General features: G+C 41.7%; 2 protein-coding genes and 1 pseudogene across 2 annotated transcripts in view; 1 reads left to right on the top strand and 2 right to left on the bottom strand.

Annotated features, from left to right (window-relative positions):
- Positions 1-152: 152 nt before the first annotated feature.
- On the bottom strand, positions 153-821 carry smim8 (small integral membrane protein 8). The gene is made up of 2 exons (XM_014204948.2): positions 533-821; positions 153-421 (listed from the first exon to the last, which is right to left on the bottom strand). The coding sequence occupies exons 1-2, from the start codon at positions 650-652 to the stop codon at positions 263-265; spliced, it is 279 nt and encodes a 92-aa protein (XP_014060423.1). The 5' UTR covers positions 653-821; the 3' UTR covers positions 153-262.
- A 738-nt stretch (positions 822-1,559) lies between these two features.
- LOC123743468 (gap junction beta-7 protein-like) lies at positions 1,560-3,203 on the top strand (annotated as a pseudogene).
- A 1,085-nt stretch (positions 3,204-4,288) lies between these two features.
- Positions 4,289-13,500, bottom strand: part of znf292b (zinc finger protein 292b) — a 24,380-nt gene continuing 15,168 nt past the window's right edge. The window contains exons 4-8 of the mRNA XM_014204946.2: positions 13,470-13,500; positions 13,077-13,279; positions 12,417-12,553; positions 12,036-12,177; positions 4,289-11,874 (exon numbers count right to left, since the gene is read on the bottom strand). The exon at positions 13,470-13,500 is cut by the window's right edge and continues 105 nt beyond it. Of these exons, the coding sequence (XP_014060421.1) occupies positions 4,861-11,874; positions 12,036-12,177; positions 12,417-12,553; positions 13,077-13,279; positions 13,470-13,500 (7,527 nt within the window). The 3' untranslated portion in view covers positions 4,289-4,860. The remainder of the gene's footprint in view (positions 11,875-12,035; positions 12,178-12,416; positions 12,554-13,076; positions 13,280-13,469) is intronic.

Here is a 13,500-nt window from a genome sequence, read left to right as displayed (position 1 = left end):
TGATGCATCCTATTGTGCTGTTTAACACTGCTCAGCTCTTTCTTGACGTGGAATCATCTATAGGCTTTTTAATGGGTTTACCTTATTGTATTTCTTCTCTAAAGTAAATTGTTGTTTCAATAGTTTAATAAATGAATCCAACAGCTATTGCCTAATTTTAACAATATTTAATAACCACAATGATTTTATACACAGATCCAGTGCTTTCAGCCCATGCCATTTCCCACAATAATGTTCAGGATATATAGCATATCTGATGTGATCAGTCCCATTTCGAGGTTTTCCTCCTCATGTTCTTCTCCCCTTCACTGTCAATAGCTTCATACAGCTGCTGGTCGTTATCTTTGGTGGCGTGAAGGTAGCCCAGGTAGCCCACACACAAGGTGATAGTTATAAGTCCAAAGGCCATCACAGGCTTGTTCTGTAAAACAAATAAACCACAAATGTAATGACATGTGAACAACAGACGATACTGATAAACTCCTATGTACATAATAACATTGTAGCCGAGGAGTTAGTGAGCAGGCCTTACTGGTTTAATGAAGAGCTCAGGGTTAACAGCTCGGAAAAGTGTAGTGGTCTTCGCTCCTCTCAGCCCAGGAATCCTGAAATTCCCTTCTTTCGGAGCATCCTTATCGCTTCCAGATGCCATTGTATAAGTATGTTGTCTTTTTCACGCAACCCTATTGTATGAAAGAGTGCAAAGCGTTTGAGGAAACGTTATTGATGATGGAAAACATTCCCGAACAATCAAAAGCGCATGCATAAAACGTCCATTTGTTTTGAAAGTCATAACAGTCAACGAATGCAACAAGAAATGTCTACGATACAATTATACAGCGCCACCGCGTGGATGGAGTACACTGCTACGGCACAGGCTGGTTTCGACAGTATGTGGAACAGCCTTTGGTTTGGCATTTAGCTTTACAGTGGCCTATACCAAAGACTCAGCATAAACAATTGTACGTTGTTTCCCTGTATTCATAAAAAAAAGTGTAATAGCTATTTAGCCTTACACAGGGAGACAAGTGAAGACCCATTATTAACAGTCAAGTCATAGTACACCTGGAATGACAATTAAAAAAAATAATGACCAGTAGTCACAGAAGTCAGCACTTGAAAGGGACATTCAAATAACATTTTAACTTAGATACAATTCTGTAGGACTTTTTTATTCTTTCAGCAACACAATTTGAACTCATCGACTGATATTTCCTACCACTGATGTTTAGTCCATGCGTGTTTAATGTGACCATGGTTACTCTCTGTCCCCCCAAAAAACTGTTGGGTTGACGACAGATGAATGCAGATGAATGGGTTGACTCATGAATGGTAGCTACAGGCGTTAAGTCTAAAGGCATATTGAAAATAGACATCGTGTTCAATTTAGGATTATTTTTGTTTACCTTTGTCACATTGCTCAACATACCTTCAGAAACAGTCTTTAATGTTAAACCTACAATCTAATAAAGATAATGATAGGCCATATATGCTAATAGAAAAATAAACATACAGGGTACTTTTAATTAACTATGCTAAGGATTTTTATAGCATATCCATATAATAAGCCCTCTGCGTACAAAATAGGTGTGGCCTCTTCGACAGGTGTGTTTAACGTGGAAATCGACTGCAGTAGCGAGCATCAGAAAATTGGCTCCTGAAAGAAACAGAAAAAACTGCAATAGCCAGTTCCTAATCGGTGAGTTAATTGTTTTATTTTCTTTCAATATTGAATTTGTCTGAACATAATAGTGATCCTAAAATAGATTAGATTGCTAAACCTATGCTACTGGAAAATACACACTATCACAGATCAATTTGAGTACTTGAAATAAATCAATGAATCAATGGCAATTTATTCACTGGAGTAATTGAAAATATAAGCTTTCGGTTTTTGTAAAAGGGTCATTCATTTATAAATGATTTATACATGATGCTACTGTACTGCTACCCAGGAAATACAGAGCCAGTAGAAGTTCTCATTGTAAAAAGTGCAACACGCATATTAAAGAGGAACATATTCCTTCCTACACAGATATTATCAACTTGATATTTGCCCTTTCCATTTTTATATTTTTTGGTTACACTTCACATAACATTGTCATTATTACACTGTAATATGTGTAAGTAGCCTACAGTGTTAACACGTATATATAATACTTGTTTCTATTTACAGGGGAGAGAATGGTGAATATAGAAATGTAGCCAGGGAGCAACAAAAAAGCTACAGTAGAACTCTATGTCCTATATATGACTAATCGATTTCTATTGTTAGATGATGACTTCATAACAGGCAGAATTTAGTATTGGCCTTGTATCTACAGGGCTTTGTCCCAAATGGCAGCTTATTCCCTAGTACATAGTGCACTACTTTTGAACAGCCTGGTCAAAAGTAGTGCACTATGTAGGGAATGTGGTTCCATTTGGGGCGTATACTGCTTTCTACAGTTTCTCGATCCTCCACAGGCTCATGTAATTAGAGATGTCAAACTGGGGGTTTCTGGAAAACATCCTGAGTGGGGTGAACAAATACTCCACAGTCATCGGGCACATCTGGCTCTCCATCATCTTCATCTTCCGTATCCTTGTGTACGTGGCGGCTGCTGAGCATGTCTGGAAGGAGGAGAACAAGGACTTTGTCTGCAACATCCAGCAGCCTGGCTGTGAGAACGTGTGCTTCGACCATTTCATCCCCATCTCCGCATGTGGGCCCTCCAGCTCATTATGGTGTCCACTCCCTCCCTGCTGGTGGCTCTACACGTGGCCTACAGCGAGAACAGGGAGAGGAGGCATGGGAAGAAGCTCTATGAGGACAAAGGCAGGATTGACCGAGGCCTGCTCTGCACCTATATCATCAGCCTCGTCTTCAAGACTACCTTCGAGGTGGGCTCCCTCCTGGCCTTCTACTTCCTCTACAGTGGCTTTGACGTTCCCAGACTGCTTCGCTGCAGCCTGGACTCTTGCCCAAACACCGTCGACTGCTTTGGCGGTGGGCTGTACATCCATATTCTGCATTGTGCTGAATGTCTCAGAGATGGTGTACATTCTATCAAAACAGTGCTGGAAGTGTTTCAGCAAGCACTACATTGCTATTGAAGAGAGGGCTAGTCGGTACTGTCCCCATTAGCAACAGTACCTCAGCACTTCAGCCCACACTTAACAAAGATACGATGGGCTCACAAGATCCAGCAACAAAGGACAAATTGCACCTCCATTTCCTGGTTGCTAAAACTCTAATAGTTTGCCTAATTTAAGTTTGTGACAAAACAAGCGATTATAGTGTAGAGAATCACTGTACCATCTAAACCACTATATTTTACATAACCAAAGATATTGTATTTTCAGCTGTTTGAAGCTGGTGCACAAAACCAAAATATCATAGAAATAGCACTTGTTAGACATTTAAAAGTTACATATTGCAGCTTTTTAAATTACATTCTAATTTATTAAGTGTGATCAGGAATTCATTGAACATGAATGATTTCAGAAACTGAAGTTATTCACCTTAAACCTTTAACATATACTGTTACTTTTAGTATTAGGGTTGTATTGAAGGCATTTATGTCTCAACTGTGTGATACATGTAACTAGTATAATTTATTTGCTAATCACCTTCGGTATTATGTTTAAGCTGAAATCTAAAATTCAACCTTTATGCTTCCACTTTCAGTGCTGATGGACTGCATTCATACATAGACCATGCCTTTTTCCTTACAGCATTCATTTTGTGTTCATGTCATGTCTCTAGTGGAGGCCATTTACGTAAATATGACTGTCAGTGTAATTCTAATCGATAAATTGGTAGATTCATTCCATTACTTTCATCTTTCATGGGATATAGTGCCTGTGCTAGCTTGTATGATAAACAACTTTGATTGGTAGAAATATCAATATTGTTGAATTTTAGGTAGTGCAGTACTCTGCTGATCTTTCGTGATTAATGATGAATAGACCCCCATAAAACTTGCATAAAAAAATATGCCGTTTAGTGTGTGATATCACAATCTATTGTTAAATTACATTCCTCTTTTACACCAAGCACTTTTTACTGACTCTTTGCTGATTATAGGAGCTCCAGCACTCTTCCTTGTGCAATGCATGCCTTGTACTTGTGTGGTTTTACATGTGTCTGGGCCATAATATAAAGTTATTTTTTTTAATAGATCATTCTACCAATTTCCCTGAAAAAATGTTTCCTGTGGGGGAATATGTTTTCTAATCCCCCTATAATTAAAACAAAATGACATGACCACTTGATTAAAAATAAACACCAGTGAGAAATCCAAGCTATAATAAAACTTTTATCTCAATTAAGTTAAGACTGCTGGTGGCAGTAGTTGATTCAAAAAACAATATGTACACACAACATTGTCTACATACAAATTAAAATATACAAGGCGTGTTGAAACAACATTCACAAACTATACACAAAATCACATTCCATTTTTTTTTAAAGACCATTTCATTAAATGTCCCATGGGGATACTTAACATCCTTTATGTTTTTTCCCCTCCATTTAAAATGTTGTTTGCAAAGGCCATATAATGTGCTGGGAAGCTTCATAAATACAAGCATGCTTAATTTATCCTACCCATAACATCATATAAAATGAGCTCAATATACACTGTATAAGAGAAGGATTTTTACAGACTCAAGGTTACAGTAAATAACTTGTATTATTGTATATTTTTAAAACAACTCACAGTCCACTAAAAAACTATGGATTTATATTTTGCAGTGAAAAATGAAAATTCTAAGTATTATTGTTTTGGGCACCATTCAGCTGCAGGTTGAAAACCGTTCTAATCCTGAGTTACCGTGTTTCGACAAGCAAAACATTCAGTTGATACTAATCGCAATCTATTTTTCTAATATCACTGTGGGTCGCATTTCCTGGAGCTGCTTTAGCAGAATATCAGCAACGTCTGAAAAGGCCTTGTCTACTACAATTTTCACATTGTTAAGAGATGTCAGCTTCTGAGGGTTCCTGAACTCAAGGGTATCAAAGCCTTTTGGGTAATGCAAATATGCATCTGACCTTTTGCACAACACTGTAGCGTTTCCTAGTTGAATCCTCTTCTTTACAGAATTTTTAGGTGGGTTTGACTGCTCCAAGAATTTTAAGAAAGACATCTCGAATCCCATGGGCTTAAAGGAGGTCAATGTTTCACTTTGATCGTTAATTTCATCCTGGGTAAGGACAGTGCTAGAGGAGTCGTAGTCTGATCCATTTTCTCCACGGTAAACTGCATTACTCCTAGTCAGTCTGGACACCCTCTTACGTTTGACAATTTTTTCTAAATTACTTTTCCGTGGTCGCCCTCTCTTGCGTTTCACCACCACAGAGCTGTCAGATACGGTTTCTGAAGTTTCATCATACGAGGGTTTGGTGTCTGACAGTCCGCTCTGCCCCCTTCTCCGTAAGGCAGGTTTTGAATACTCATCATACTCACTTCCTTCTAGGCCCGTGTCTGCTGTGTCCTCACTGTCGGATATCTCGGAGGTAGTCTCAGACTTGGAGTCATCGCTCCTGGCAGACTGAGGGTTCCTACGTCGGGGGTATTTCTTGCAGAATATGAAGTGGCTTCTCTGCTCTTCTAAGTATCGCTCGGACAGTCCGTGCCCCATGTAGTGCTTCATAATGCTCCGTTCGGACTTCATCACTGAATCACAGCCCTTTATCATGCAAGGGTATTGCAAGGTGGACTTCTTTATGCACATCGCAGATGCTTCATCCTTAGTTTTCAAGGAAGGTTTTCCATATTTAGTCCAATGATTTTTTTCCATCTTGTCAGTTTTCTTTTTGTCACCTCCCTTCTCTGTAATCTTTTTGTTGCTCTCTATGTTCTCTTTCCCATCACTTGATTTAGTCAGTTGGTAATGGGAATTCTTGGAGCTGGGTTTCCCAAGATCTTCAGTTTTCCGTTGGTTCATCAGTTGGAGTTTGTAAAGGTCATGATGCTTTTTCATTGTATGCCTCAGCAGGTTTGACTTTGTAGCATAAGCGTGGTCACAGCCATCAACATCACACTGGAACATCCCATCCACAGATTCCATTTTGGATAGTTTTGCCTTGTCATGTTCTTTTTCAATATGCCCTATATACTTCCAGAAAGCAGTGAAGGACGTTGTGCACCCTTGCTGATCACAACTGAATCTGCCTAGGTTGATGTTGGACATTAGAGACCCTGCTTTATCCAGGTTGAACTTGTGAAGCTGGAGGTAATGCTGTAACAGGTTGGGGACATCTTGGAATACTCTTGAGCAGTCGCTCACTTGACATCGGAATTCCGTTACCTGGGCGACTTCACCCTCTGGTTCCTCATCCATAACTCTCTCCTGCTTGATGTCTTTTTTCTCATCCGGTTCATCATTTTGAATTTCACATGTGGACAGAGCAGACTGATGGACAGCCCTGTAATGGAGGATTAAATTATGTTGAATGGTGAAGGCTGCTGCACATCCTTGATGAACACAGCGATATGGCCTGTATGGACTGAAAGCATTATTTGCATCAGACTTCTTCTCTTTCGTCTTCTTAGGAATTTCAACTTTAGGCTTTGGTCCTCTCTGCTGCTTGACTTTGGGGGACGTTTCTAGCGAGGGACCAGAAACCTGAAGGGGATCTGACGAAGCCGGTGTCATTGAGGCAGCTCTGTCTGTCAGATAGCCTCCAGACTGTTGACTGTAATGACTAGGCCTAGAAGGAACTGGTAGGTTTTGTCCGTTTGACCATTGATCTGTATCAGGAGCAGTCATTAAGGGGAGTTGGGGTATTGTTGAGCAGTGCGCATTCATTTGATATTCAGACGTTGGCATCAATGGAGTCACTGTCTGATCATGCATGGGTGTCCTTTGCATTGGCTGCATTCCCATGGAGAGACTGTGATCATTAAATCTCGAGTTAGCCATGCCTCGAGAAGTCTGCTGTTCTAAAGGCTGTGAGTGGTATTCTTGCTTTGTCCTTTCTCCTGAAGCAAACAAGTTGTTTCCAGTCACATCTTGATTTTGGTTAACATCTGGGAGTGAATATTGACGTGTAATATTCTCCGTTATTGAGTGGGGAGCTGTGACCATCTGACCAGACAAAGGAGGCTCTGAATGCACACTTGGTTTATCATTGTTATTAACAAATCCAACCGTGTTGCTTGACTGGCACTTCATTTTTAGTTGAGCAATCTCCTGCTGTGTTAATCTGTGAGCTGTCTGACAGTGTGCCCTAAGGTTTGAATTTCGGGTAAAAGTCTTATCACACATTTGACAAGAGAATGGAGCAAATTTCCCATGGTCTTTCTTAATCAAATTGATCATCTCATTGGTGTAATTGTGAGTCTTGGTGAGGTGTTTTAAAATGGCACATTTTGTCATGGTCCTGTAAGTGCAGTTGTCACTCTCACAGGCAAACGGCTTCATACAGCCGTCAGGAATCTGTGTGTCCTTCTCTATTGAGACATTAGGCCTGAATGACTCAGTATCATTGCAAATATCAGTGCTGTTAGGTTTTGTGGAGGAATACGTTGGAGCAATATCACAGACCTGTTTGTCTAAGTCTAGCCTCTCTAATGCAGTCTGAATGTCCACCATCCAGTGCTGTTGGTTTACAGGTGTTAGATTGGGACCAAGATCAACATCATTTGCAACAATGCTGGTAGGTGCAGTAGCCTCATGGTGTTGAGAGGAAGCCTCTCTGAAATTAGTGAAACTCTGCATGGATGAGGCTCCGTTCATTTGGGCAGAGGACACAAAGGGGATTCCGTGATCAATCGTTGTGGAAGGCTGAGGACTTTGATGAGCTTCAAAATGTTGTACAACATTGGTTGCTGGATTGGATGACACTGGACTCAAACTGGCATTTGTATCAGTGCTGCTTGCCTGAGATAAACTGCTTCTTCTTTGGAAGTCTCCAGCTAAAATCTGTTCACGCAATCTTTTCTTGACATTCTGTTCTGTACTCTTCCTCTGTGTCTCTGCCAGTTCACTACTTGTTGCTGCTGGACTGTGTTGAGGCGGAGGGTCTGGTGAAGTGATCTGCAACATGGGGTTTGTCATAAGATTTTGTGCCAAACTGGCCATTGCAGCCAGAAGTCCATCATTAGACAGCCCTCCTGAATTGGAGACAGAATCAGAAGTTCCCTTTACTTCTTTCATCTTCGTTAGTGTTTCTGATCTGAGTAAATGATCAATATGGTCTGTGGGAAGTCTGTGAAGTGAAACTGTAGGGTTGTTTTCTGCAAGCATCTGAAAGAGAAGTGGATCAGAGAATGCACTGCTTCCAAACACAGGGTCACATGACTGCGGAAGATAACCATCTCTATAAGACTCATTTTCATTCTTCACTTGGATATTTCCTGTGTGCTGTATAACTGTACTTTCTGGCAAGCGTCCACCAGGTCCGTAGGGGCCACATGCATCTTGGAATGTTGGCTGGGGAATTGCTAAGGGCTCAAACACATTGGAAATATTTGGAGTATCCATAATTTGTTTAAGAATGTCATCAGGTTGTTCGCCATCATTTGCAAATGGTGCAGTAGGGTTATACAGTGAAGATGGTGGGGGCTGAGTATTGAGAAGTTGCTCTGAATTCAGAAGATCAAGAAATGATGAAGGCAAGTCTGCTGTCAGGAGTTCAGTCTCATCAAAAGCTTTGCAGTGTGCACGCTTGGATAAATGGCCTCCAAGTGATTTGGGATTTGTAAATCCTCTACCACACCTAGAGCAAATGAATTTTCCATCTTTAATAATGGCAGGCCACTTTGTTCTTTTGTTACGCTTGACTTTTTTGCCCATCTGATTCTTTGCATCTCCAGAGTTTATCGTGCCATGTTGAGATTCACTGTTGCTTTTTGCTAGCAAGTTTCCTGCAGGGCCAAAGTGGGACTCCATGTTGGTTTTCTGCAATCCTCTACCTTTAGAACCTGGAATATTTTGAGACTGTGGTTTGTATGGAGGTGCAGCATTTTCCAGCTGATTTGAAAGACTTGAGTCTTTCAGAATGTCCATGTAAGAGGGGAAAACAGGCTGGAGACCATTATCCATAGGTGATGGTTGGAGTGACTCTGCTGGTCTTTCCATATTAGATCCCATCATATGACGGGACGGAATAACATAAACATCCATTCCTCCACCGACAGCATCCATTTGTGGCATCCCTTGAATGTTTGATGAAGGGTATACTTGGGAGGCATAACAATTCTGGATTTGGTTGTTTCCTGGTGTTTGTAGCCATGGCATACTAGGTGGTGCATATTGATTGGGGTTGTTTCCTAGCTGGGAGAGTACAATTGGATCTAAGATGTTGTCCATTTGATTGGGAAAAGCCTGGCTTTGGACTGCAGCTGAATGGGAAGCATAGGAGTGGTGTGAGTTTGGGTACTGGGGTGGCTGAATGACATTCTGCCTATGAACTGGGACTGGGGCAACACTAGGCTGTTGATGTTGTAGTGGAGCAACATAGTTATGGTTCCCAATCAGAGGCACACTCGATGGGGTAGCTTTCCTGGCCTTTTCAGCTTTTTCTTGTTCCCTGATTTTTTTTTTAGCAAGTTTCCATTCAGTATAAAACTCTGGGTGAACTGCTTTCATGTGCTTGGTAACACTTTTGTAGGAGCTGTAGTTGCGATCGCATGTCTCCAAAGCACAGTGGTGTCTTTCTTTCTGTCCTTGGGGTGGGGCAAGAGCCGTTGGTAATGGGTGTTGCTGTGGAGCAGGAGTGCTTGGTAATGGGCTCTGCTGTGGGGCAGGAGTGCTTGGTAACGGGCACTGTGTTATTGAATTCTCTGTTCTGCAACCAGTGGCTGGCAAATGAGTGACTAGTGGAAGAAGTGTATGAGATGCATATGGGAGAGTTTGAGGCATTGGAGTTGACAGGTAATTGGGGGTCTGGCTTGCTGCTGACATGTTAACAGACATGTGTGGATGCTGTTGATGTTGTACTTGCACTGGTACTCTGTAGTCCGAATTGTAGTTCCTGGATCCATAACTTCCCCCTTTCAGCAAACCCTGGTCCTGACCTTGTAACACATTTGGTTGTAAGGCATGGTGCAAATCCCCAGTATCTTGGTATGAAGCTAATGGATTATGTGGCTGTGATTTGGGTCTCATATAGTCATATGCAGCAGCCACTGAGGGGTCTTGGGGTCTACGTCTCAGTTGATTTGGGTCGTGCATTTGAGCATTTCCGGTCGACCGAATCACAGAGCTTTCTGAACATGGGTAAAGTTCTTTTTCTTGGGGCTCACTGTTATTCATGTATCGTCGATCATTCTGAACAGGACCTTGAGAAGCGTTCAGCAGGTTGTCAATCGAGTGCTTCACCGCAACAGATGCTGGTGGATGAGAAGCCTCAACCTCCTCTGAAAAGGAAGCCTGATCAGAAAGCATCCTCTGGTCCAGAGAATGATTAAGGTCGGAGTCTGTAGCTGGGTCTTCCTCCTCTTCTGTGACATGTTCCTCCTGGTGGAGATCCAACTGTGACTGAGAATGTAACACTTTCCTACAGTTAGGGACTTTGCAGGTGAACGTTTTGTAATGCTGTGACTCATGGTCGTAAAGCTTATAGGCTTCATTAAAAATCTTTCCACATCTAGGAAACATGCATCTGGCTTTAAATATGACATGTTCTTTCCTGTGTACAAGCAGCTCTGTGTTGGATAGGAAGCAGGCCTTGCAGTTCAACTGTATGCAAATGTAAGGTCTGACGCCACAGTGCACTTGCAAATGATCGTTAAGGTGGGTGACATTAACAAACTGGCGACGACAATATTGACAAATCACCTTTTTGCTCTGCATTTCAAGGAAGCGCTTGGCTTCATCGTTTTCTCCATGTGCTTTCACATGGACAAGAAGATTTCGGAAATACTTGAATCCCTTTTTGCAGTTTGCAATAGGGCATGTGTTTTCCTCAGTGCTGCTTTCTGTCTTAAGTCCAGAGACTTTGGTCTGAACCATTTCTGTCTGAAGAGACTGCCCATTGTGTTCTTGAGATTCGCCATTTGCATCTTTTGTCCAAAGTTGATTTTCAGTCTTAGCTTTCAGAGCTGCTATAACAGGAGCAGCCGTTTTGGGATTAGCCAATTTTTTATTTGTTTTAATTGCAGCTAGTCTTTCCTTGCATGATAGCTTCACATGTGATGCCACGTGCGGTTCCAATGTTTCCTTTGATGTGAAGGTCTCAGCGCATATCGGGCAGCTATAAAGTCCATTTTTGTAGTGAGTCTGAGCATGACGTACAATCCTATGACCCAGAAACTCCTTGTCACACAGAACACAGTACTGCATATATGCCTGCCAGTTTCTAAACCTGGCCGAGATGAACCCTTTCTCTCTCAGTTTCTTTGTCTCTCGGTTTTTCTGTCTTTTATCGGCTATTTCATTGAGTTCATGTGTGGTGTCAATAAAGCAGTCTGTGACGTCTCTGAATCCTTCCTCACCCTGGGCTGTGTCCTCCTCCTCAGTGGCCTCTGGGCTCTCATTGTCATTCAGCAGGTCAATGGAAGACACAATGGAGGCCTCCTTGCCCATAAGGGTCAGGCAGTGACGCTTCAGTGTCTTCCAGTCCCAGAACTCGGGGTCAAAAGCCCACTGGGTCTTGAACACCAGCAGAAGCTCACAGCGGAGCGAGTTGGGAACGGGAAGATTCTCTTCCTCCAGCTTCTGGTCTGGTTCGTTGTAGAGAGTCTCCACGGCGTAGTAGGAGTCCACTGTGGGTTCCAGGAGGAACTCTGTCAGCTGGCAGGCCCGCTTTACCTCCAGATCAGTGGGCAGCAAACAGGAGATGGTTTTGCAAATGGAGGCCTTGGTGTTTACGTCACTTGATTCCAACTGTAGAGCCCGTATGCACATGTCAACGCACACTGGCAGTCCAACCTTGTCCATCTGTAAAATAAACAAAAAGGGATATTCTTTGAGTCTCACTGAACTTCAATTGAATATGAATTCAACAAAAGAGTACATATCAAGAAGGTGTAGAGTGCTGAGTATACAATGTTTTTTTGTATCTTGAACAAAACCATTTATGTTTCTGGAATGAAGCTTACTTCTGATTGAATGACTTTGATGAGGAAGAGGATGTGGAAGACTGTTTTGGACAGCAAAGACATCTGACGACATCTGTCCAGGAAAGTCTCTTCAGACGACTCTAACCGCTTCAGCAGTTTGCTCCAAAACAGTGTCAGCTCCCTTGAGAGGAAATAAGTAATAATCATGACATAATTCTATAATCTCCGATTTATCTGAAGAGAGATTAGATTACAGTAAAGTACAGACTGCTTATTATTATTTTTTTTTTTAATAAATAAAGCCATTTTAAGTTAAGTAGGAAGGATTAATAACACAATATTCATACATTGCATATGTCAAACAGAGATAGCAGGGCTTCAATAAGGCGGGCTTTGATGTATAAAATGTTGCAGTGTTACCAGGCACAGTAAGTGTCTCCTTGGAGAAGCTGTCGAGTCAGAAAGGCCGAGCATAGGCTGAAGGCTCCCCTCTCATCCCCTTCTGACTCCAGGTTACAGATCATTTCTAGTGCATCGCGGCAATCCACGTTGGAGAGCTGTGTAAAAAAAAAAAAAAGCAAGAGTAATTGCATTCAAAAGATATTTCACTGTCCACTAGATGTCTGTGGTATTTAAGATCCACATAAGGTAAAACAGCGCCACTGGTCGCCCCAGGCACATTTGTAATTATTAGAATTATTTTTTAACGGGCATCCTGGTATTTTTTTTTTTTTTTTTTTAAGACAATCACAGTACATACTCTAGTTGTATCGTGTGTGCAATGATGTCCGAGAACAATGAAATGGCTTAGCTCTTGTAATATGCAAACCGCCGTGGCGGTTTCACTGGATTCCAGCTTTAAGCTGCCATGAACACTTCAATATTTCCATGCCCTCTTGTGGATGATATCCTCAATTTCGTCCAATTTAAATCAATAGAGAAGACCGAGCAATTCTGAACGAATGCATTGAAACCACGGGCCTGACAATGAAACACTGAAAAACTTTTTATTTTTTTTTTTTTTATTTTATTTTTTCTATTTTTTTTTAATTTTTTTACAGACTGCCCCAAGTAACCTACCTCCTCCATTAGTGGTTCCTGTGCTGAGACGGCACACAAGCAGACCAGGTACATCTGCTTAAAGTGCCCTTTTCCTTCAAACTCAGGATACTCCGCACATGCCTTTGCCAGCAGTGCAGCCCTCTCCATGTAGTTCTCCTTGATAAGGTGCTTTACTCTCAGCTCCAACAGAATGGGTCCCTCCAGTTCAAGGAACTTATGAACTAAAGGGAATGATGGGGATATTCAGGTTGAAAGATAACACAAATATCATTGTTGTATAAAATACTGGTTCAAGACTCGAATAACAACGCAGGGGGCGTCCCAAACGGCATCCTACTCTCTACATAGTTCCGAGAACTATATAGGGGAAAGGGTGCAATTTTAGATGCAGCATATTAAACGAACGCTCACCTTTCTCTGTTTGTGGCGACTCGTTAGAGAG

This window comes from Salmo salar, chromosome ssa06 (assembly GCF_905237065.1).
Source record: "Salmo salar chromosome ssa06, Ssal_v3.1, whole genome shotgun sequence".
NCBI classification, from domain to species: domain Eukaryota; kingdom Metazoa; phylum Chordata; class Actinopteri; order Salmoniformes; family Salmonidae; genus Salmo; species Salmo salar.
The sequence above is the reverse complement of the archived record's forward strand: the minus strand, read 5'-3'. Positions and strand labels throughout refer to the sequence as shown.

Bases quoted from the DNA above. Each gene is read 5' to 3' on its own strand.
- smim8 (XM_014204948.2), bottom strand. From the start codon at position 652: ATGGCATCTGGAAGCGATAAGGATGCTCCGAAAGAAGGGAATTTCAGG. The intron at 422-532 runs GTAAGGCCTGCT...TTTGTTTTACAG, and splicing joins CTGAGCTCTTCATTAAACCA to AACAAGCCTGTGATGGCCTT.